General features: G+C 59.3%; 3 protein-coding genes across 3 annotated transcripts in view; 1 reads left to right on the top strand and 2 right to left on the bottom strand.

Moving 5' to 3' along the window:
* Positions 1–4,681: 4,681 nt before the first annotated feature.
* On the bottom strand, positions 4,682–4,873 carry VOLCADRAFT_48744 (uncharacterized protein; the record flags this gene model as incomplete). The annotated part of the gene is made up of 1 exon (XM_002949513.1): positions 4,682–4,873. A coding segment is annotated over one exon (192 nt), but the record flags the coding sequence as incomplete, so codon positions are not given.
* Positions 4,874–10,121: 5,248 nt separating this feature from the next.
* On the bottom strand, positions 10,122–22,374 carry VOLCADRAFT_89936 (uncharacterized protein; the record flags this gene model as incomplete). Its single annotated transcript, XM_002949514.1, has 8 exons — positions 10,122–12,397; positions 12,928–15,232; positions 15,783–16,081; positions 16,547–19,865; positions 20,085–21,586; positions 21,703–21,802; positions 22,141–22,209; positions 22,288–22,374. The coding sequence occupies 8 exons, from the start codon at positions 22,372–22,374 to the stop codon at positions 10,122–10,124; spliced, it is 9,957 nt and encodes a 3,318-aa protein (XP_002949560.1).
* A 1,546-nt stretch (positions 22,375–23,920) lies between these two features.
* Positions 23,921–24,856, top strand: part of VOLCADRAFT_104342 (uncharacterized protein) — a gene marked incomplete at its 5' end in the record, with an annotated part of 7,019 nt that continues 6,083 nt past the window's right edge. Inside the window, 3 exons of the mRNA XM_002949412.1 lie at positions 23,921–24,014; positions 24,294–24,366; positions 24,725–24,819. Coding sequence (XP_002949458.1) covers positions 23,921–24,014; positions 24,294–24,366; positions 24,725–24,819 — 262 coding nt within the window. The remainder of the gene's footprint in view (positions 24,015–24,293; positions 24,367–24,724; positions 24,820–24,856) is intronic.

The following is a 24,856-nucleotide window of genomic DNA, read 5'->3' on the forward strand; positions in this document are numbered from 1 at the left end:
TTTCCCCTCTCCTCCTTCCTTTTCCTCCCTCTGGGCATTCTCACCACTCTCTTGGCCTGCTCCTCCAGATGCTTGAAGTACCGCAACACCGCAGCACTGACCTTCCGGGACTGAGGAGGAGCAGGCGGGGGAGGAGAGGGGGAAAGACGAACCACAAACGAGTGAAGCTGCTGCCAGGGCAAGAGTGTACCAGACGTAGGAGGAGAGGGGGAAGGCGGAGGAGGAGAATGAAGGGGACATGGAGGGGTAGACAGGAAAAACTTACAGGACAGGACGGAGAGGGAAAGGAATGGAAGGAGGCGGAGGAGGGCAGGAAATGTAAGAGGCGAACAGGACAGGCAACACACCACACCACACCACATCACATCACACCACACCACATCACACCACACCACACCACACCACACCACACCACACCACACCACACCACACCACACCACACCACACCACACCACACCACACCACACCACACCACACCACACCACACCATAGTTGTAAGTTATTCATGTCTTCTAGTGATAGTCGAGTCATGAGCCCAGAGCAAATAACGGAAAAAAATTGTCGCAGGCGCCTTTGAAACTCAGGAAAGACAAGAGAGCCACGCACTCGGGCGCCGCGCACTCGGGCACTCGGGCAGCTGATCCTCAACGCCGTACAACCGGTCCTCCTCCCACATCTCATTATCCCGAGGTAACCGTACGGTGGGCCAAAGCGCCTGGTGGCACTTTCCCCACACAGACACCGCCAACACGGCGCATCCTCCTGGTCCCTCTCTTCATATCTTCCTCCTCGCCCGCGTTTCTAGCACGGTGGCACCATTCTATTCTAATGGAACCTGTCGCGTCACCTGCCGGGCATCCAAATTCGCGCTTTTCGTTGTCCTGCTAATATTTCCTGGTTGCATCGCTCCGCTTGTTTTTTTGACGCTTGTGTTTTTGCCTTGAAGAGACCTTTCACCCACCACCACACCACCACCGCCATCCCTCTTGCCTACCTGTGCCTTGCTGAGAACCAACGTGGAGACAGGTCGGCTCTGTCGTCTGCTGGTAGCCGATCTGGGTCTCGGCCGGCGAGTGGCGACCTGCCGGGGGCAGCGGGAGGGGTGTGGGAAGGGAAGGGAAGGGAAGGGAAGGGACGAGGCAGGGTAGGTGATGGCGTGAAGCACATGAGGGGAACGGATGGGGCCAAGGCCACATGGCATGGCATGGCACCGCTGCTGTGGGGGGCTGTGGGAGTTTCGCCGCGGCACGGGTAGGAAGTGTGCCGAGGATGGCACCCGAGTACACGCTTGTCGTGGTACCGCGCGTGTGTACCCGTATACATATATAGATCAATGCATATGCACACACATACATACATGCATGTGTACATGCAGACTAGCCATGCCACCGTGTGGGCCGACCTGAGAAGCCTCGCAAGGAGACAACCCCCATCCAAATCGCCCAGCCCAGCCAGCCAGCCAGCCAGTCAGCCAGCCAGCCAGGCCCCACCTCTGGACCCCAACCACAGCGTCTCTCCCTCGTACTCCGCTTCCTCTCCCTCTCCCTCTTCCCCGCACCCTCACGCACACCGCCATTGCTACCGCCACCGCCACTACTACCCGCACTGCCACTGCTACTGCCACTACTACCCGCACTGCCATTGCTACTGCCACTGCTACCGCCAATACTACCCGCACTGCCATTGCTACTGCCACTGCTACTGCCATTGCTACTGCCGTTGCTCCCAAGCTCAGACCAGACGCCTCACCTGATGCCCCGCTGGCAACCCCGGCAGCGACGCCCCGGAGGACTCCCGTTTGAGCTCCGTGAGGAAGGTAATGCCGCGAGCGAGTCCCGGAGAAGAGGCGCGAGAACAGCCGCTGACGTCGCCACGGGCACCGCTGCCGCCGCAGCTGCCCTCGTCGTTGTCGGCAGCCGCTGCCAAGTCCCCTGCCTCCTGCGCCGTATGATGTTGCTTGCCAGATCCTTGATGACGCCGGTAGAGGTCCTCGAACGCGCCCAGCGAACGACCGATGGCGTCACGCATCTTGGACTTCACCTGCCGATCATCATCATCATCATCATCATCATCGCGCACGCATCATCAACACATATTACACAACGAGATGAGATGCGGGAACATGCAGAAAGGAAGGATGCGGTGCATACAGCAGGAGAGATGTGGGATGGAGGATGAAGGGGTGGAAGTCGAGGAGGAGGAGGTGGCGGAGGAGGGGCACAAGGCCTAGGGATGGGGAACAAGGCGCGCACCGGGTCCCCTGTCGCCCTGTCGCTCTGTCGCCCCGGGTCCTTAATGATGCTAATGACGCTAATGATGCTAATGATGCTAATGATGCTAATGACGGCGACACCGGGAGGGGGAGATAAGGGAGAGAGCGCACGGGTTGCCGGGGCCCTCGCAGCTCGCAGTTCTCAGCCGAGGAGCTCCCCGACATGAAGGCAACCGCCCCATGCAAGGCAGCACCTGTTTCATCTTCTCCCGCTCGGCTTTCTCGGCCTTGCTGTTCTCCACGCGTTCATAGATTGCGTGCGCGTTCTCCCTCTGCCGCAGCGTCTCCGTCTCGGCCCGTATGAGATCCTGAACCCTGAGCACCACCACCACCATGAGGTGATACCGAGGTGGGCGGATGGACGGACCGACGGCAGCAGGGGCACACAAAGGCGGCGAAAGCGGATGGCGGCAGCAGCAGTCAGCAGTCAAAACAGTCAGTCGAGCACTTGCAGCCCAAGGAAGCGCAAGGACCGGTACCAGCGAAAGCAGCAACAGCAGCACCACATCAGCAGCAGAAGAAGGAGGAGCAGCAGGGGTGGTGGTGGCAGGTGGGGGAGAGAGAAGAGTAGCAGGAACAACGACAGCCGTCATGTAATTTTAATATTATTCTCGTTGACATGCTTAACGCGTCACACGTTCCTGAGCCTTCGTTTCCTCCGCCACGCTTTGTATCTCTCATTTCCGCCATGTCTCAAACCTCTCCTGCTGCAGCTCGGACGTTGTTGTACGTAGCCGACAGCAAAATAAAACGCTCTAATGGCGTCGCGATGGACGCCAAGACGGAGTTAGAACCCTCCTGCCGCACACATAACACATAACACATAACACATAACATATAACATATAACACATCACACATCACCGTCTGGTCGCCCCTCGGGGCTCTCACCGCTCACTCACCGCTCGTGGAACTCGACCACCTTGAGCCGCGCATCCCCACCCCGGATGAGCGACTCGATCAGCTTCTTGCGACGAAACGCCCGAACCACATCTGCGAAGCTCAGATCACCCTGTGAGCAGCGAGGAGAAGAGGCGGCCGCGGAGGAGACTCAGGGTGGCTAAGCGCGGAGGGTCCGAAGGGGAGCGGGTCGGGAGGAGGCTGAGAAGGCAGCGCCACGTGGCAACGGCGGCACGGAGAAACGCCAACGAGGACTCAGACCGGTGGATTTTAATCAGGAGGTGGCGGATCAAGGAATTGGATGAGGATGAGAGGATACGGGGGAGTACAGCAGCCAAGGGGGCTGGGTATGGCGGCGCACAGGAGCCTTTGGAAGGAAGGGTGGAGGCGGCAACAGGTAGCAGCTGCGCAGAAATACAGAGCAAATGCAGAGCAAATGCATTGCAACTAGCGGGACTCACCGAGCCTGTCTTCGCGACCAGTGTCTTTCGTGAGGTCGTGCAGCAGGGCAGCAGGGCAGCAGGGCAGCAGGGATGAGAGCGTGCAGGGCCCGGAAGAAGGATAGGGAGGGCAGCAGGGTTGGGGAAAGGGAAACCAAAATAAGGAAACAAACAAAGAGAGAAAGGAAAGAAGTGGATGGTTGTAACTCTGGGAGTTTCTTCGCCGGGAAGCGAGTACGATGCAAGTGTGGGACGCACAGAAAAAAGCACAGAAAAAAGCACAGAAAAAAGAGGGGAGTGGGCGGGTGAGCTGTTGGGAGAGACTGCGGCCGCAGGGGTTCTCACCCCCGGGGTGCAGTAGGGTGGCAACCGGTTTAATGAAGTGGAGGTGCGAAACGGAAGTCCGAAATCTGTTGTTTTGGATTCGATTTGGGTTTCAGCTAAGCGAGAAATATGCGGACGCATATGGCAGCTCTGCCGCTATGAATCTCTCTGCCCCTATGAATCTGTGAGGTGGCTGCTGCCAGCATCCCAATTGCAAGGCCAGGAAGGGCTGGCCTCCGCAGTGTGCCGCATGCGACTGGGAGAGAAGTTTTGGTTGGGAAATATTTTAGGGGGAAAGGTTACTGGTGGCCGGGGATTTGGGATACCCGTGTATGGGTGAGAAGGGTGCTGTGCAGAACGTGACATGTTGTCGTGTGTGGGTGCATGCTGTACGATTACTCCGTGCAAATTAGACGACGGAGAGGGCGAGAGGGCGAGAAGGAATCTTTTCTGCGACTTCCATGCGATTTCTCCAGGTCACAAGTTAAGTCATTCAAATTTTCTTACCACGCCGCTGTCGTCCGGTTGGTACAGCGCGCGACCCATTAGGGAGAGGAACTGCGCATGAGGGCCACGCCAAGCACGCCATGAGTGAAGCAGACGTAAATGGACCGAATAAAATGGGGAAAAGCGAGATGTGATTGGTCCGTGGTGCAGCGCGGCAAGCAGAACCAAGGTGATGATGGGCAGCAAAGGACAGCCTGAAGGTAGGAGGCACATGCTTGTATACACAATGAAGAGCTAACCTCGTCGAATTCAAGCTCGCCAGATCCATCAGGGTCAGCTTCGGACATCAATTCCGACATAGCATCCTTGGAAATTGTAAAGCCCAGGGCCCCAAACGCGTGCAAAATTTCTTTGACGTCCAGTGCGCCGCTGCCATCGCTGTCCAACATTTCGAAGCACTCCTGAATTTCCGCACGCTGCTGGGCGGTCATGGCTGCAAGCAAGACAGCCAACAAGTTAGCAAATCGGTCGTTTCTCGCATTCCTTTCACCGCGAGCCTTACTTGGAGCAGGAAGAGGTACGCCATGCTTCTTTAGCCATGCTCGGCGCATTACATCCAACAACTTGGACGTCGCCTCCTGAAACTTGGCCCCCATGTTATCGAGTCCAACGCCAGCAAAAGAATTTTCTGTCCTCACAAATGGTCGCCCATTCTAACAGTTACGGAATAACCCTATGTCGCCATCAGGAGGACCCGGCAGGGCGATAAGCCCTGCGCCTTCGGGGTAGAGCAAGCGGTGAGCATTGACGACGTTGTTTGTACTAATATCCTGTAGTGGCATGAAAGATAATCAAAGTCTCTGTTAACTCGCACTGTACATACTCCAACAACCCTTTGTTTGTTGCTCGTCGCAGTAACTATCCGTACAGATAGTCGTTCACCGGGAGGTAGCCTGGGGAACAGGGTTTCTTTGATGACACAGCTGCATATGTAAGGGATTTGTGTTCGTTACCGAGTACGTAGGGTTTGGCTTTGATCGGTACGACTCTGTGTCGTGCAAGGCTTTGCCAGACTATTTAAGGCATTCCTACACCATTATTTGTAAGCTTAGTATTCTTCTCTTCCTTGTCTCTCAGTCAGCGATTGATGTCGGGCTCTGCAGATCGGGCAAGTTAGGAACTAATGCTTCCTCCAGTCGCCAACTGGAGCCAGTTCCTTTCATATGGTATCGAGTTATGGTTCAATCCTGCCTCGGTCCGTATTGGAGCTGTTTTCCCATCGTCACTGCTTTTGCACTTCGCGCCACCGCACGATCGATTGTTTGCCGGCCCGTGTTGCCGGTCGTTCACCCGCATCTCGTAACTACCGGGTTCATCGCTCTTCGGTACTGACATTCAGCTTTGTACGCCACTGTTGTGTGCAAGTCGGCTCAAGTCGCTCCACTCCGAGTGTAACAGTTGGTGTCACAACTTGAAATCGGAGCTCTTTCCTTTTCAGTTGGATCAGAACGCCTTACCGTCGTTCGACAGCCGGCCAAGTTTGGACACCTTGCGCTGGACTGCAGTTTCACGTTCGTTTCGGGCTCAAGAATGGGCCATATCCGTTTGCTTCTATCGTTTGCGGAAGCTGACAACCCGCCGTCTACCTCGTTCGTTCAACGTTAATCGCCGTGCCCTGGTCGCCAGTATGCCTGCCCGTCGTGTAGGTTGTATGCGTGCTCGTGTTGCAGCAGCCTCCACGGCAGGAGTGCACCGGGTTGACAGCGACTGGATGCTTGCGTACCCCACGTTTCACGAGTTCAATCGTTTTCGTAATCTTCGTCGTCGATCCAACGTCACGCTAAAGGCCATCACATCTCATCATGCCATGGAGCTCGATGTTGGCCCTTGTGTCGGGGTGCCCCTATGTTTTGGCTCAAGTCGACCGGGGCGCCCAGCCGAGTGCTCAAAAGAGACCTACCATCACCTTCACGAGATTCTCCGTTCTTACTTTCCTTCGAGTTCTCATGTGTGCTTATGTGTGCAGTAGATGCAATCATTCCGGAGCTCACACAGTCATGCTTTTCATTTGAACCAAGCTATGCTGTCTTTGGGTTTTTCTTAGCTGGAACACCTTGCCTTATGTGGTTAGCTGTCTGAGTCCCATATGTAGTCATGCCATGGCATTGTATGGGGGTGCAGTTGCCTGAGCATGCCCACTGTTGTGATGAAAGCAGTGAGTTGCAGTATGCAAGGGAACCTTGTGCTTGCGTCTGTAATGGCAACGAGGACGTTGCAGCTTTGAAAGACCGGGGAAATGTAAGGGATTTGTGTTCGTTACCGAGTACGTAGGGTTTGGCTTTGATCGGTACGACTCTGTGTCGTGCAAGGCTTTGCCAGACTATTTAAGGCATTCCTACACCATTATTTGTAAGCTTAGTATTCTTCTCTTCCTTGTCTCTCAGTCAGCGATTGATGTCGGGCTCTGCAGATCGGGCAAGTTAGGAACTAATGCTTCCTCCAGTCGCCAACTGGAGCCAGTTCCTTTCAGCATATGTTTGCCTTTTAAGGTCCCTTAAATACGTATGATGTTTAGACCCCACCAGGATCCAGATACTTGTTAGTCGCCAATGTAAGCTGTTGCTGAGTAACAATCGAATTGAATGCGACTTCAACAAGTATTGCAGGTTGAATGTTTGCGAAGCCCACCTGGTACCGTATTTGAGGGTTTGACAGCGTATCTTTACTAACGTATATCACACCAAGGCAACGCAACCAGATTCGATCGTCCCATGTGTCAACGCGCAGGCCACGGGGTGGGCTGCCACTGCAAGCGAATCTCATGGGATCCGCGCTGTAGCCTCCTGACAGGTAGTAACCCCCGGTGGCCGTACGTAATCAGCTCTTGATTAGTCGTCGTCGTGTTGCCAACCGCGTTATGTTGCCACACGTTCCTAAGAACGCCACCGCACGCAACGAGGAATCTTCCATAACGTACCCAAGATGCCATGCACTCGCGCAGAAGTATTCTGCGGAAATGCAGACCGTAGATACTCTGAAGTCCGCGAGCCTACTCCGGAAGGCTAACAGCTTGCATTTAGGTAAAGCAAATCCTTGCAAAGTAGAGCGGCACCAACTTCACTAATCGCAGCTCACCAGCTTCCAGTTACAATTGTAACCCGCAAAATTCGCCCGGCGGCGGCGAGTGAGGCCTAGCTGGCTGGGCACTGACAGAACATTTTCAGCATAGATACCCGTCCAAGCGTGTTCCTTATACTTCAGCTGTTAGATTTTGACCGTTCAATGTGCGACAATCTGCACTGGCTGAGTGGACAGTGGACAGTTTATTAACCCATTTGTAGTGAAGCACATCCACAAACGGGGAATCGTTCCACCCACGGTTGGGGTTTCGTGGCCACGATTTCAAGTCACTGAACCACCGCAGTTCCTGCTACACGGTGTATGGATAGCATGTAGGTATGGTCCGCCTGGAGAGGGTGGGGTTGCTTCTCGACTATCGCCATATCAAGGTGCAGTAGCCAATGGTCGGGCAGCCTCAGACGCGCAAAAGGTTTAAGGGTTTCCCTTTCCTCTGCTCCCTGTCCAGCACCAGCCCCGTGGTGTGGATTAAAGGCACTCCTACTCCTTCCGGGGTCCCTACCCAGCTACTGTGCTGATGTAAGCTGAAACCAGAGCGATGTACGAACACAGGAACGCAGGAACTGCCGTACACAAGGACGTCTTGGTAGTTAGTATTTTGTCCGAGGGGATAGCAAAGCAGAGCTTCCTTTGGCGTATATCTCACCGGACCAAGCCAAACGAAACCAAGCCAACCAACCAACAACGAAATTCAATGGGCCCAAATTTCAATCAATTGACTACGTCCACTAAGGCAGGATCCTGTCCCTGCTGCTACGCTACTTTGTGTTGCGCCAATGGAGGGGGAGGCCAATCAAGGAGCAGTCCTTACTCCTCACCTCCGTCGTGCAAATCAGATTCTCAAAGTCATATCACCCCACTCTGCTACGGAAATCATCGCCATGGCGACATCTGCGGAACTCTATCGCCGAGGGGAGTGCATACGCAGAACGCATCATGATGGCCACCCAATCGGCATATTCCCTAAAGAGCATCTGTTTGTGCTGGATATAGCAGGGTCCTCTCCAAGGAGGCCCTGAGTCCTCTGGCCTATGCAATCCTCGCTTCCATATACACGCGTACACACGGACATACAACACACGTACACATACACATGCACAACAACACCGTTCCAACCACACCTGCTGACTTCGTTCCATGCCGTTTTCCGTTTCCTACACAGCTACGGCCCTTCCAACTACACAGCTATTAAGACCTGAGGCCGACAACTGGCTGCCCAGCAGCACCGCGGTGTGTGTGGTGTCCCTGCATGGTCACATGGTCACAAAAACACACATCCAGCAGAAGAGCTGTACCTACATCCTCATCTACACACCAAAGCACAACAGATGTACTGTTGCTGTATGCAAAGCTCTCGCAACTCTCTCCACCCACCAACCCAACCACCAACCCCACCCATTCCGAGCCAAAAGGTCTTCTAATTCCATGCATAGTATATGTAGTGTGCTAAGGAGTACCAAGCCAGACAATTTGCACATCCAAACCGCATCCAAGCTCTATTCACAAACACTACCATTGCCACTGCCGCACGGGTACAGCGAACCCATGTGCCCGTGGGCGACCATCAGCTGTACCTTGATGATGTGTATAGTACCAAGGAAAACTGACGGTTGATTGAACACAAGTGCGACCGCAATGCCCAAGCAATCACGGGTATCAGGAAAAGCTTTGGTTTCGGAGCAAGGCTCGTCTATAGTACCTGTGCAATCGAATTGTAACAATCAAGGGGCTCCCACACAAAATCAATGCGCTAAACAAACAGAGGCGCTACGAGTTATGGAGAGCCATGGCCACGGCACCATGTAGCATAATAGAGAGCTTGCTGCACACCAAGTCGACGGGCACATATCAGGAGGCCAATACAGGGTGTGTTGGACGCAACCAAACTCAAGTGCGTAACAGATGACGCCCCTCTGAAGCCTCTTCATGGTTCCCTGCCAACCCTTGCTGTCCAGCATGGCACCCGAGTTCCTCCTTTCCCGCATCCAATGCTGCCAACCAAAAGGTTTTGCTGCTCTTGCACGCGCAATGAGTCGTGTCGCACGCGACTTCAGGCCCTCCCAAAAGCGATGATAAAAAAGGTGGTCGCAGGCTTTCAAGTCGCCTTGGGAGCCAAACATACGCACGCTATGCGCACATCGTTGCAGGTCACCGACTAGAAATTCCATCGATTGAATCTTTCGCAAGCCGTAAACGAGCTGTTCGGTACAATACTCTTCAAGAATTCAGACGCTGGACTGGCAAAAAGGGCACCAACCCGTCCACTACTGTGGAAAGAAGTAAATAAGGCAGAAAACTCAGTAGCCCAGAAAACAAAAGAAAGCACCCAAGCCTGGTGGCCGCTTCCTTCCCCCCCGTGCACGGCTCCCTCTACCCGCCCCCTACGTCTCCTTCTAGACCCTAGCTCCGATCTGCCTGCGCTTCGAAGTGCAAAACAACAACACCGCAACCAACCCCAGCACTTATCTGTTCCCAGCACCCAACATGGCACCCACACACCACACATACCCACGCCTACGCACACACCCACACAGGCCGACCCTGCTTTGGGAGGTCTTTTCAAAGCGGGCATGTGCGTGGCGTAAGAGGGCACCGGGAGCCCTACTCCGTGACCTTCGATCCGCCAAAGCACACCAGGCAACTAAGGAACGCACGATTCCGCCTGCCTAGCGCCCGAGGAGATTGCGGACCTACAGAAGCCGCAGTTTCCCCATCCGTCCCCGGACCGGGCCCCACACCAGCACCGAGCTGCACCAGTTCCGTAGACTGCAAGCGGGGCGACGCGTCCGCAGCAGCTCCCTGCGCACCATCACCCAGCACTCCCCTCGGTGTTGCCGTGGGGTCCAGCTCCCCGCGCCCTGGGGTTACGGCAGAAGCTGCCGCAACCGACCTTGGCGGCCTGGCAGGAGATGAACCTGCGCTTGCTTCCTCTACTTCCGAGATCCTTGTGCCAGCAGGCCGTTGCGGTGAGGGCGTGGAAGCCGCCGCTGCTGCCGCGGCCACCGCTGACGGTGGCTTCAGCTTTTGATCGGGTGAAACAGTGGCGCCGCCACTGCCCAGCCCGGGAGAGGCGATCTGCGTGCTGGGCAGATTCGCCTTCAACACATTGCCGTGTTCGTCAGCGTGAGGGGAGGTTTGTGTGTGATGATGGCTACCATGTCTAACAGCGTCGCCCGCTGGAGAGGCAGCGCCATCGCCCGCCGCCGCCGCTGTCGCTGCTGCAGCGACCAAAGCAACAGGATCCCCGCCAGCCTCAGCCGTTGGCTCATCCAAGCCGCTTGTCACGCGGCGTAATCTGCTGCTACCAATGCTGCGCAAGGAGGGTTGCCGCGTTGACCCGGGCGCAGCCGACGGCGACGTGCGCTCGCCAGAAAGCGTGTCCGCATCACGCACGCCAGCGGCAGCCAAACTACCGCCCGTAGGCACCAGCACTTTCCATGCGGGCAGCAACGCACCAGCCTCAGCGTCGTCCTCCCCGCGGGGCTCTCCTGCGGCTGCTGCTGCTGTTGTTGTTGCTGAGGCCACTGGCGAAGTCCCAGGGTGCTGAGCGGATCGCAGAACCCCATGCGGCCCTGCAAGCGGTGTTATCGCCCCTGCCGATGCAGGCGAACCGATGCGCGCCGCGCCGGCGCTTGGCGCCGGCGGGGGCGCCCTTCCCGACGAGACCCGGTCATATCCCAGGGCGCTGCCGTTGTATTCAAAGCCTTCCTCGCCAGCCGGTGCCGACGCTGCCGGTGCTGTTCCCGATGCTGCCGGTGCTGTGACAGCGGCTGCGGGCTGGCCGTCGACCGCGGCTGCGGCCTCCGCGCCCTCCTCCACAATGTTCTCAAGCCCCACTTCCGATACCTGCGAGGTCATGCGGCTGAGGCGGCTGCTGCCAACGCTGCTGCTCCGCGGCGCCCGGTGGGTGACACCAGCGACCATCGCCAGCAGCTTCGAGCCCAGCGAATCGAGCCCTCCACCGACGCCGCCAGCAACTCCAGGAACTTCCTTAGACGGTGACGTACCCCGTGGGCTCGCCTGCAGCGGAGGCGCGGGCGGCGACTGCTCCGTGAACCGCGCGTCTGCCACAGCCTCCGCGGATTGCGCGTCTGGCCGGCCGCTGTGGCCGCCAGACGACTGCTGTAGCGTCTGGCCCTCATTGTCGTCTTCGTGAATGTCGGACAGTAATAACGTGGCCGCGGTGGCGGCGGAGGCGCTTCCGGCCACGGTGGCGGCGGAGGCGGCGCTTCCGGCCGCGGTGGCGGCGCCGTCGCGCGCACTGCCAACGCGGCTGAGCCGGCTGCCGCTAGAGCTGCGACTGGAACGCAGAGACGGCCGACTGTTGAGCGCGCGGACGATGGGGCTCTCTGGCAACGGCGCCCGGCCGTCCTCCGAGGTTAGATCGCCGATGGGGTGGGCCCCAGGACTCGACCGGCGACCGCCGGCGGAGGCGCGCACCTCAGCGGCGTACAGCACCTCCGCTGGCAGGCCGCCGATGGCAGCAGGCGCAGAGCTGCGCTCCGAAGGCGAGCGAGACGTCGATGCCGGAAGCGGCGGCTCCGCCGCCGCTGCCGTGGAAGGTCCCGCCAGAGATTCTCCGTCAGCATTCTCAACGATGACGGCTGCTTCCGCCGCTACCGCCGCCGCAGCAGCAGCAGCTGCTTCCGCAATAGCGCTTTGATTAGCCGCGTTGGCGGGGGCGATGCGGTCGGCAGAGTGGCATTCAGCGGCACTGGCGCCGCCGGCGCCGCCATCGCCATCAGCGGGGCCGGCGGCAATGGGCGTGTTGGTGTACGACTCGTCCACATAGTCCTCGACAGCCAGGCTGGTACGGCTCAAACGGCTGCCACGTAAGCTACCAAAGGATTCAGAGAGGGACGCGAGCCGAGTACATGCTGTGATCGTGGTGGCACGACCGATACAGTCTCGGCTGCAGCTGGTGTGCCCATATTGCCATCATGCGAGTTGGTCAGCCCTGCCATCGCCGCATTTGGTCCCGCGCCGGGCGATGCCGCGGACAACGAGTCGGAAGCCGATATGCTCGGTGAAGGCGGCACGAGCTTCCATGCGTGAATACCCTCGCCGCTATCCCCTCCATTGGCAGCCTTGCTTGCCGCCGCCGTTGCCGCCATTGGAGCCGGCTCTGAGACAGCCCTCGTTTCCGCGGCCGGCTCGGCCTCTTCCTCCTCCTCCTCCTCCTCCTCTTCTCCATCCTCCTCTTCTTCCTCATCGCCTGCCTCCTGCACGGCCGACGCCCTAGGTGGTGTTGGACGCATGCCAGGCGAAGGGGGTTCAAAGCTGACCTGCAGCGTAACCGGCTTGGCTGACGCCATCGCCAGGCGACTGGACGGGTTGCCAGCAGCTCTCGAGGGGCCCAGCGCTGATCGGCAAGTCCCGACTGCACGCGACATCGGCAGCAGCCCACCGGCGTGCGCCTCAGGCCCTGCCATGCCCGTAGCCGACGGCGCCGGTGCGCGCAGAGGCAGCACCTTCCACGCATGTAGCATGCCAGCAGCGCCGTCATTGCCGGCTGTCGGACTATCGGCAGCGGCCTCGCCACCGCCGCCGCCTCCGCCTCCGCTAAGGGTGGTACCAGGTAGCAGCAGCCGCTCGTGCGCGGCGCTGTCCTCCATAGATGCCTCCATGTCCGCCAGGCCGCCGGCGCTGTCGTCACCATGTGGGGAGCCCTGAAGGTGTCCCACAGCAGCGTACGCCTGCATTCGCAGCTCCGCTAGCAAGTCCTCTGGAATGCCGCTGCTCATGCGGCTGAGCCGGCTGCTGCTGCGCATGCTAGCCAGCATGTTAGCAGCCAAGGGCGCAGCAGCGCCAGCACCGCCGCCAGCCTCGTCGGTACTTTTGCTGCAAGGGCTCCTCGGTGACTCCGGCAGCGGCAAAACCTGCCAGGCAGGCCGTAACGCGTCGACGTGCGGATCGCCGCCGCCGACGGAACGGCGCGGTAGCGGAACAAAGCCCACGGCTTCCGATGTGATGCGGTGACTGGAGGTGCGCGCCGCCCATGACGATGACATGCTGCCGTTCTCGGAAACGCCGACACGTGCCGGGCTGCCGCCGCCGCCAATGGTGCCTACGCGGCGTAAGCTCCGGGCGAGACCGCCGACGGAGAGACCGCCCGTCCGGCCCATGCTGCTGCCGCGCAACAGCACCCGCGGCGCCGCCCAGCTGTCAGAGCTGTAGCTCACGCTGGCGACGGGCTGCAGTGCCGTGCCGCCAGCATTGCTCGCACTGTCGTTGCCGTGGAATGTGCATGACCGTGACCGGCTCCCGCCTAGCTCCAAGACATCACCCGTCTCGGCGAAGTCATCACCAGACCTTGCCATTGCCATTGCCGTTGCTCCTGCTGCTGCTGCTGCGGCGGCGTCTGCCATACTCTCTGGGTTCAAGCCGGCACTCCTTTCCTGTGAAGCACCCTCTGAGCCTATGCCCTCGTTGGAATCGACAATGTATCCGCGGCCCAGCGTATCCGCTGCAAAGTCAAAATCGTCAGCGTCCGGCGCGCTAGCTCGCCGGAGTCGACTACTGCCCGCTCTAGAGGAGCGGAAACTCGGCTGCGCGCCTAGCGGCGCACACCGTGCCGCAGCAACGATGTCAGGAGTGTCCGCAGCGGGCACTGCGGGCACGGCGATCACTTTCCACGCCGGTGGCAGTGCCCCCTCATCACCGCTGCCGTGCTCCGCCGCCAGGACCACCGCCGCTGCCGCTGTGGTAGTCGCCACCGGTGCCGCCTCTTTAGTGGCGGTCGCAACAGCATCCGCGTCTGCAGCAGGAGCAGCAGCAGCCGCAGCGCTGCTGCCGTCTGTGCAAGCTTTTTCGTCCAGCTGGGGCCTTACTGCGCCTTGAGCGGCCTCGGCACCGACGTCTCCAGCAGGGGCCGGAGTGTCGAGCTGCTCAGCCAAGGAAGCGGAAGCAGAGAAGCTAGAATGCGAGGAGCTGCGCTTCAGGCGGCTACCGGCCGAGGTCAGCGGCATGCTGCGCAGCGAACGTCGTACACCAAGCGATGACCGTGCGGCGGCTGAGCTGAAGCCGCCGGCGTCCGTCTCATCGGCCGCTGCCGCTGCCGCCGCCGCCGCCGCCGCAAGCTTCCAGGCTGGCTGCAGCTGCTCCTCGTCGTCCTCATTGCCAGGTGCCAGGCTGCCGACGGTTTGCTTGTCCGAAGAGGCGACAAGCGCCGCCACTGCCATTGGAGACCCGGTCGTTGCCCTGGCGGAGACGGACGGCGAGATCTTCGCACCGTTCGCGGGTTGTCCAAATTCAGGAGCAGCAGGTGGACTCGAAACGCCAACGTCCGAATGTGAGTCACCAATGCCGTCGCCGTTACTCAAGGATGCCGCCGCTTGGACGACGTCGCTGGTGGCAGCACCCAGCGCGGCCGGCTCTGACAGCTGTGCATTGGCACTTCCGCTGCTGCTCGTACACTCGGCCATCACAGAGTCCTGTGTTGCTTGCCACCCCCCTGAGTTCGCGGTATCAGCGGCCGGAACAGGCGCCAGCGGCTCTAGTGTGTCTGCGGCTGCGGCGGTCGCGTCCGTAGCCTGGGCCGCGACCACAGCAGCGGCTTCTCCGTCTTCATCTTGGTGGCTACTGACGCGGCTGAGACGGCTGCTGCCACTGAGCATGGAGCGAAGAGACCTTCGAGCGGCGAGGGAGCCATTGGATGCGGGGCGCCCGCCGGCCTCGCCATCGGGGCTTATGGGGCTCGGGGGAACCAGCACCTGTCAAACAGCAATAGGAAGCCAGTGGCAGAGGGATTTGCGTAATTCTCAAATAAAGGACAGCGGGTAACGTGAGGCTGCGGGCGTCCGTCCATCAGATGCCCGTTCCGCTCCCGCAGCGGTTGCCAAGCAACGCCTAAACTGCCAGGCATCATACAACGCCGGAGGACAGATTCCATTCCGGGTGCTCAAACTGCAACCTTAGGATAAACAACCTTGTTTTGATCAAACTGTAACCTTAGGATGGGAGATAGGACACCACAGTATAGCACACAAAACATGACGGCCAATACAAGTTCAGTGCCACAACAAATCGCCTGTTATACTTCTTTAAGACCAGCCAACAAGGCCAACAAAAAACGGCTTTTGAGGTACGCATGGCGGTGAGGTACTCACAAAGCTGTCTAGTCGAACGTAATCGCAGCGCCCACAGCGCATGTAGGCTGACAGTGCGCTTTGTGTGCTGGGAACCGCCGCAGGATTCTCTCTTAGGGTCTCCAATGCTTGCAAGTCACACACGAACCCCCCCGCAAGCCGACCTTTCGCGCACCTGCCAAGCGTGTAACAGCGGTTGCTGATCGCCACTGGACGAGCCAGAGACTTCGGACACCTCGGGTACTGCCGGCACCGTGGGCATACCCACTATGGGCTTCTTAGCAGCAGCAGGACTCCTAGGGCTGGGAGCCAGCGACGCTGCGCGTGACGCGATGAAAAGCGGCGTCAGCAGAACCGCTTCGTCCGTGACCCCTATCGATACCCGCAACCGATCGTTAGTTTGAGTTATAATCACCGAGGCGCGGGGTGTTGGTGCTGCTGCGGACGCAGTCCATGCGTCTGCCCGGATTTCGGCTGCTTGGAGGAGGGGGGGAACACCGTCGGCCTGGTCTGCACTAGGTCCATCTCCTGCTTCGGCACGCATGGTTGTTATGTCCACCGCACTGACTTCAGCCTCTGTTGCGGTAGGGACGAAAGGTGCTGCCGCGGCGGCGGCGGGAGGATGTGGACGACCGGCCTCCGTGTCCATGGGCTTAGCGACGGCACCGTCTTCAGCTCCTTCCTCTCCGAGAGGTGTTGACACACCAACCGATTCGCCCATCGTATGATGGCTACCTGCATTGCGAGCACAACAGCGCAAAAGTCCTAAATCCTCCACAGACAAGATTTCCTTGGGATTCGCATTGCCTGCTAGGTGGTTATGGTGGTAGCCAGGCCCCCACCGATTTTCACCGCAACAAACTAAATCGAAGGATCAACAAGTCCACCGGATCTTGTGTTTAAATGACCCCAACAACTTCCCCTCGCCCACACACTCACCATCACCAGGCAAATCCAACTGATTGTCCACACCTGCAGGAGAAGTCGGTATTGCCTGCGGCTCGCTGGTTTCGGAGCCATCTTCATGCACACAAGCTCCCGCCTGAGCATCAGCAGCGAACTCGGTCCCTACTACCTCCTCCGCGGTGGCGCAGCCGCCCGACACTGGGTCATCAAAATCCGCTGAGCCCGAGCCAGCTCCAGTGTCGTTGCGGGCAATTTTCAGCTCACCGACGTCAGATCGGGGCGATACAAGCCGTGCGCGCTTTCGGCCCATGCCCGCTGCCGCGCCGTCTGAAGCACTGCCCGAAGCACAGACCTCCGCTGCACTGCCCTCTCCGGCGGCAGCGGCGGCGGCGGCGGCCAAACCATCGCCGTCGGTAGTGTGCTTGGCCGATAGCGCCGGCGCCGGCGCCGCGGCACCCACAACCCCTGAGGCTGCGGCAAGCAGTGCGACGCCGGCACCGGCTGGGGCCTTATGCCGCAGCTCCTCCATTACGTCGCTGCCGGTGCCGCTGATGCTGCGCTTATCCGCATCCGACGTCTCCTCCTCCTCTAAGCTGTAGCTGTAGTCCACGTCTCCTAACTGGTGGGAGTTAACTGTGGACAAGGTAGGGCGGCAGGATTGATCCAAAAGCTCATCGCGTGCCTCGCCTGGCGACGCCGACGACGATACCGGGCGAACAGCGTATGCAGCCAGGGGCGATTCACGAGGCAACGTGCTTTCCTCAGGCTCGCCAGTTCCTGCGGCCTCGGACAGGTCTCCATCATCGGCATCCTCCTCCATAGCACCGCCCGACACGCCTGGGTCAATATCCATTCCTGCCGTGCCATCGTACATCTGCTCTTGCGCGGCATCATCATCATCATCGTCGCCTCCGTCTGCAACATGTTTCAAAGCCTCCTCTGCTGCAGCTGTAGTTGCAGGATCTACCTCACCCGTTTTGAGTGCAACAAAAGTGTCACCCGGGGCGGCTGTCGATATCGCAGGTCCCGCCGAAAGCGGCTCGGTCGCGCTATCGTTGTGAAAGCCATACGTTGGTATGCCCCCCGCGGTTTGGACCCCGCTTCCCGGAGACGCCCCGTCGTGTGCTGCTGAATCTTTCAAGACCTCCTCGTCAGCGCCAAGCGTGGAGCGCGCAGCACGAGGGCTTTCCCCCAACGATGTCGACCCAGCGGACCGCGCCGCTGCCGCCGCCACCGATGCATCTAGGGGCGCCATTCCTTCTAGCGGCGCAACCCCGGACGATATGGAATCGCCACCAACGATTGACTCCCCGGTAGCTTCCAGGGACACGGCGGCAGTGGAAGCAGCGACCCCCATCACACCACGCTGACCCGAGTCTGGCTTCGACGGCAATGGCCCCTGGAAGCGCTGTGCTGCATGAGACTCACATGCTTTCATCATAGTCGGTTCTTCCGTCATCTCGACCTGTGGCTCCTCTCTGGTCGGCGGCGATTTAGGCGTGGAAGTGCGGTCTGGGGGGTCCGTTTCCTCGACGCCAGCTTCCATGGTCACGTGTGAGTAGTCTTTCTCAGACTCCTCGTCGCAAGCTGTGGCGGAGGGAACTGTCGCCGCGTGAGCTGTTCCCATGGTGGTCCCACCCGGCAACGGTTGAGCAGCAGCAACACCGCCTCCGTCATCCGCCTCCTGCACCTCGGGCGCAACAGTGCACTCTTCCATCGCCTCGACGGCTGTGTCCGCCACTGCGCTCCACCCGGCCGTCGATGCGGCGGCATGCGGTGGGCTCGCGCCCATGGAGCTGTCCACTGGCGGGGAATCGGCCACAGGCACCGTCGTGGTCCCGGCTGCCGGCGACGTAGTCTGGACTGCAACCGGCGTTGGTACAGCCGCGCCAAGCTCTGGTAAAATGTTGCACTTCGCCAGCTCGGCTGTTGGCGACCTGGGCACAGACATGCCGCCGCCCGGCGCTGGTTCCACGACCTCTAAGCTTGTCCTCAGCCCAGCAGGTGAAGCCGCAGCTTGAAGTGCCTCGGAAGCCGCTGCGGGGCAATCACTCGGCGGCAGCTGTGCAGCAACCTGGGGCATCTCCACGTCAATGGGTCCTGAGGTTGCCACCGCTGCCACCGTCGCGCATGCCGCCGCCTCTAAAGCCTGGACGTCATCCTCCTGCAATAGGACCTCGGCAGGGTCCGCAACCGCGTCAGCGGTAACGGGGATGTCGCAAACCATCATATCAACGTCCGGCATGGGCGGAGCAGCGGCAGGTGCCGTAGCTGCTTCCAAGACCGGGACACCCGCGCCAGCCGCCGCTGCCGCCATCACCAGCGGCGGCGATAGTCTCAAGTCCGTCCGTTCCACGCCAGATCCATTCAACTCCAAGTGGTCACCAGGCGCCATGGCCAGGTTGGAGCCCGTGTCTTTGTCCTTTTCATCACTTGTCGCTGCTAGAGCAGTCGACACACGCGTGACGAGCTCATTATGATCCCCCTCTTCCACGTCTATGTCCATGCCCGGTTCCGGCACCATGCTTGCCGTTGCTCTTGCCGGCGGGGTTGCGGTTTGCGGTGTTGCCGCTGCGCTGCTGGCTTCGTCACCTTCCATAATTGCGTCCTCGCCGCTGATGTGTGCCGGCAGCGACATCGCGCCTCCAGCCAGCTGCCGGCTAATCAACGTGGCCTCGAACGCCACTGTCGCATCGTAACCAAAGGATGAGGCGTTGCTCGCTTGATACATCAGCCGCCTACTGGCGGCAGAGGGCTCATCCCCAGACTCGGTGGACGGGCGAACCTCCATAGCTTGCAGGACCGCTGCCGTCGCCGTCATCGTCGCTGCTGGCGGCGATCCGGCGGCGATGACCGCTGCGGCAGCTGCCACCGCCTCTGCGGCCAGGATGTCGCTAAGGAAGCCGTCATCCGTCTCCAAGCTGTCAAACTGATTGGCTCCGCCAACGTCGGCGAGCTCTGCCGCCGTCAGGGAGCGCCGGCCAGATGCAACTGCATCAGACACCGAGGCTGCTGCCGCCGCGGGGACTGGCATGGGTCCGCGTGCAGGAAAAGCATGCTGGGACGAAGGGCCCAACAACGCCAGCGCAGCCGCGCCCAAAGCCCCTCCACCCTCCACCCTCGGCGAGGGGGAGGCGGTTGGAGAAGCGAGCGGAGAAGCGTCCCGAGACATTGCCACGGCAGCAGCGACTGCCGCAGCGGTGGACTTCACGGTGCTACCGGCAAGCCCACCGGCTCCGTGCTCCGAAAAAATATTGTTTGCGTCGTTAGTGATGTTGCGCCAGAGCTCCTCGCTATCGAGAGAAGGGCTCTCCTGACTGGAAGACCCAACGATGCCAAGCAGCTCTCGCACCTGAGCAGATTGGCCAAGGAAAGATTGCGCGCAGCAGGAACAGATTCAGGGCGTGAACGGAACACGGACTTTGGAGTGCCATGGCAGCGCATGGGCCCCCTGCGTTACGTATGATTTTTCTGACATTGGTGAAACGAGCACACCCAGCATCATAACCTACCGATACCCTCCGCCGGGTCCTCTCGGCACCTATCCTATTCGCATCCGCTATCCACGTACCTTACACACAGTGCTCACAACGGGCTCCTGGGAGCTTCGAAGGGTGGTAGCAGCCAGAAGCTCTGTGGCTGTCGATCCAGGCAGGATACCGCGCAGGCGCGGCGACGGGATGGCAGCCGGAAACCCACCACCACCCATGCCGCCATGCTCCTGCAGCGCCATTGCGACCGGTGTGGCGCTTGTCGGCCCGGCCGCGGCCGCCGTCGTCGCCACTGCGGTCATCTGCGCGGCTAGGAGGTCACTCTCGGCCTCATCCTCACCACCAAAGGCTACAATGGCCCCCTGCATCAACGCGTTCATCTCGGCGTCCGTGTCCCCGTCCAACCAATCGCTGTTGCCTGTTCCGATAGCCATAGCGGCTGTCAGCGGCCGCAGCAGCTCGTCGGATGTCGGCCGCGGCCGCGGCGACACACCGTGAGCGGGTTCTCCAATGGGACTCGGACCGCCACCGGCATCCGCCTGCGTTGATGCCGCCAGCCACGGATCACCCGCGAGCATGTCCTCAAGGGACTCTCCGGCCAACATATCCGGTCCTAAAGTCAAAGTGGGCAATGTCAAGGACGGGTGAGAGACCTCGCAATCCAGCTCACTCTCTGCTGTGGCCACCGCGGCCGGGGATACCGCAACTGCAGCTGCCGGCGACGGCTTTGCGGCAGCAGGACGCTTGGCTGCCGCCGAGGCCGCTGCCATGGCCGCAGTTGCCATCCCAGCGGCGGCAGTCGCCAACGTGCGTTTCGGCGGAGGGGACATTGGCGGCGACGGGGCGGTGCTGCCCGAGTGCGCTGAAGCAGAGGCAGAGTGCGAAGACCGCCCCGAGGATTTCCCGACTGTACCGTGCCCAGCAGTTGCGGTTGAGCGGCTGATTGGCTTCACTGAGCTGCCCGCATGAACAGTTTGAGACCCTGACGCGCCGACAACCCTGCGTGGTGTCATGCTAGAATGTGCAGGATCCGTCACGCCGCCCTGTGGCGGCCGCTTTCGCGCAGACGTTGATCCCGGTGCTGCCAGCGCAGAGCTGCTATTGCTGCTGCCACTCCCCGTGCTCGATCTGGCGGCTAGAACAACGCTGCTGGCTGGGCTGGGACCGGCGGAGAGGCCGGTCCGTCCTGAGGTACGCGGGCTGTTGCGGCTGCTTGTCGCCATGGCACCCAGGGCGTTCACCGCAGCCACCGGCTTCTGCCGCGCCGAGCGCGGCATGGCTGGGGTGACGGCATGCGGCTGAAGCGGCGTGGTGGTGGACGACGGTGTGGAGGTGGAGAAGGCTGGACTGGGAGGCGGTAAATTAGTGGGGAGTGTGTGGGAGCCGCTGCGCAACGCGGGGCTGGGAATGGTACTGCTCGTCGGTGGCGTTCGCGCCGTGGAACTGGTTGCGGCCACCACAGCACCAGCTTTAGCGATGCGGCTTCCAATTTTGCTGCGAATCGCACTAGATGCGGAGGTTGAGGGAGTCGAGGTAGCAGCCAACTTGGCGGGCCCGGCTGATAGAGCCGCGCCATGCGTAGCTGTGGGGGTGGCGGTGTAGGTGAGCACTGCTGCTGGTGCAGCAGACCCGCGAGGTGCGACGGGTGTCCTGTGGGCGGAACCGCTAGCCACGGGTGCCCGATGAGCACCGACTGACGTGGTCGGGGCCGCCGCGCCTGGAGTGATGGGAGTCCCCGAAGCAGCGGCGACACCGACTCGTGAAGCCCCAGAACCGGCACCCCTGCTGCCCTCCGACACTGCGATTGCAGGATGACGCGGAGACGAGCTGTCCAGTTCACTTTGCCGACAAGACTGGGCTACTTGCGCCTCAGCCTGCGGGCTCAATATGTACTGAAGGTGAGTATCTCGTGCAACTAGGTCCTCAAGAGAGTCGTCGAGCTCATTTGAAACCTCGAGATGCATACCACCCTGCAAGCAGTACCGTCCAAAATCAAACTCGCAACCGTTTAAAGATGCCACACAAGGGGAGTAATATTGAGACGACCACAGGGTGGAAAATTGCGACCTGGAACGCCGTTGAAGATGACAACAACGCGCTTGCAGGAGTCAGTCGAAGATGATGCTAGATTCTTACCTGCAACGCCGCCTGGTTTGCCCATGGCGGGCCCTCAAATGTCGGGTTGTCATGTGTCACGCTGTCACCCTAACAGGAAAACCGAATCGTTGTCTGGAGTTAAGGTCCCGACATCTGCTCAACGGGCCCCGACAACACTCAACATACCAGTAGCCCTGCCTTAAGCTCCTTGATCTCCTTAAGAAGCTCATGCAGGTCAGATGCAGGTGTTTGCGGTGCTGGCTGTCCTTGCATAGTCTGCCCCCCTACAATAACTTCCAACGCATCCTATGGAAAAAACTCGCAGATTGTCATAGTCCCTTACACTAAATCTTCAGTTTATAAGATGATTTAACCAACTCGAGACGTGCACTGCTCACACAAGCACGGGTTGATATGCCCCAAAGGGGTCGAGAGATAGAGCATGCACAACCGTAGTTTGCTAATGCCTGCAACAAGGATTAAACTGCTTAACCAATTATGGTCTCTTGCCTGTAAGCCCATCTCACATGACGTAGGGGTACGAGTCTCGTCCAATAATTTTGTGTGCTTTTGCCACGGCCCTAACCGATTATAATAACTGAGGTGATGTTGCATATTTCAAGTTAGGCGTGGAAACTGTAAGGATGCATAACTGCGTGCCTACCTTTTAAAATGCGGCGCTTGCTGCCCAGCATAAGTTATAGTATCTCTATATTAGATGTTATGAAACGAGACTAGTTAACTCCTTCGCCAAATGGGCCAGGTGCTACTTTTGCAGCTCTTTGTGGCATCAAGCATCCCTGTTGTTAAAATTCTGCTAATATGTACAATAGGTGCCTTCTGCGCACGGAAGGTACTTGCTGGGAACAGCCGGGAGGGAGTGTAGTGACGGGGAATGTCGTCATGCGCCACGCGCTGCGCTGGCGTTTGCCAACGCTGCCGTGATCATCCCTGATTAATAATCAGCCACAGAAACGTTGGAAACCTGTCTTTTTGCTGTTAGCCAGAGTTTTTGCAATGCAGCGCCGAAACCACCGTCTCGCTCTACCGACCACTGACAGGGTCCGATCCCATTCGGACATTCAGTAACTCCCCATAGTAGAATTCCTCGGCATTACCGTCAGATGCACATTGCAGATGATAAGGCTTTCCACGAGTCGCGAGGGGCTGTGGGAGGGCACGGTGCTGGGTGACGTGGCCGTGCCCCGAGAAGAGGAGGAATGATGCGGGCAATGACGTGGCTGCCATACCTAACAACACGTGCCTGGCGCGTGTCACGCCGCGGCTGAACACTGTTGTTGTCACGCGCGCTCTGTCATGGTTTCGGATCATGCCCAAACACGCCAGGATCTTCCTCACCCCAGCACCGCCGCCATCACCCGAACCCCAACCACCATAATGCAACATCTACCGGACAATAACGCCTTAACTTGCACCCACCATCTCCCAAACGCACATTCATCGCACACACGGCATTTCTCCCCCACTTTAAGCAATTGACCTTTTGCTTCTTTTGCACATGACGCTCCCTTTCTAAGCGAATGCTTCTTCCCGATGCGCGTCGGTCCATTCCCCGCTACCCACTCACTACCCCCTCTTCCCACTCGCTTTCTTAGCTCTTCTTACCTTAGCTGCTGTGCGTTCCTTTCATTTCCTTCAGTTGCCTTCCCGGCCATGTTTTCCTGCCCCTTCCTTTTACTGGGTTTCAGGGTCAAAGCTCAAAAATCATGTATTTCCCCCACACACCACATTTTCCCCCCGCCTCCCGCCTCCCGCCTCCCGCCCCCCGGGCCCGCTTTCCCCGCTGGTCCCCGACCCCATGTGCCAAACCTCCCAGGGTTTGCTGACACCCGAGGGCCGCCGCGTCCTGGGCGCCCTGTCGTACTTGGTCTTCAACCCGGCCCTCATATTCGGTAAGCTGCTGCTGTTGCTGCTGCTGCTGCTGCTGCTTCGGTTGCTTCGGTGCCACGCGCCAGCTCTTCTTGGTCCCCAACTTCATGAGCTCTAACACACACACACTCAGTCTCGCACACTCCTAAAGTTCCATAAGTTCTTAAAAAAAAACAAATCAAACCCCCCTAACCTTGGCACCAAGTATTATACAGTTTATGAAAAAATAGTTTATACTTCCAACCAAAGAAAACTTCCCTTGCGGACACCCACTGAGTCCTGTCCCTGCTCCGCGCCCACAGTCAAACTGGCAAGTACGTTGACTCCCGGCCGCCTGCTTCATTGGTGGCCTCTGGTACTTAACACGGCCATCAGGTGGGCGGGTGAAAGGGGGAACGGGAGTGGGAGTGGGGGGAAAGGACTGTGTATGCCATCCCCTACATCCTCTGCCGTACAATTTGTCGTATCAACTCATCTCCTGCTACCGCTTTTTTTGTGATGCTTTGGAGGTCAGTCGGCAATTGACTTTTGCCTCCTGCTTTCTGCCCTTTGTATTCCGCATGTTCCAAATCTCTATCCCCCAACCCTCAACCCCCTCAACCTTCATCAACTCAAACCGTCCAAATGGTGGCATGCCGTTACCGCGGACGGACGGACGGACGGACGACGACTAATCGCGATAACCGCTATATGCCGTTGCCACCACGACGGTGGTCACGATGCCGCCGTACAGTACCGCTGTGGGCCTGATCCTGGGTTATGCGGGTGTACGGCTGGTACGGCCACCACAACCCCTGAAGCCACACACCGTGGTCGCGATTGCACTGGGTGGGTGGGGGGGGGGGAGGGGAGGGGGGAAAGGGGG

This window comes from Volvox carteri (genome assembly GCF_000143455.1).
Source record: "Volvox carteri f. nagariensis unplaced genomic scaffold VOLCAscaffold_14, whole genome shotgun sequence".
NCBI classification, from domain to species: Eukaryota; Viridiplantae; Chlorophyta; class Chlorophyceae; order Chlamydomonadales; family Volvocaceae; genus Volvox; species Volvox carteri.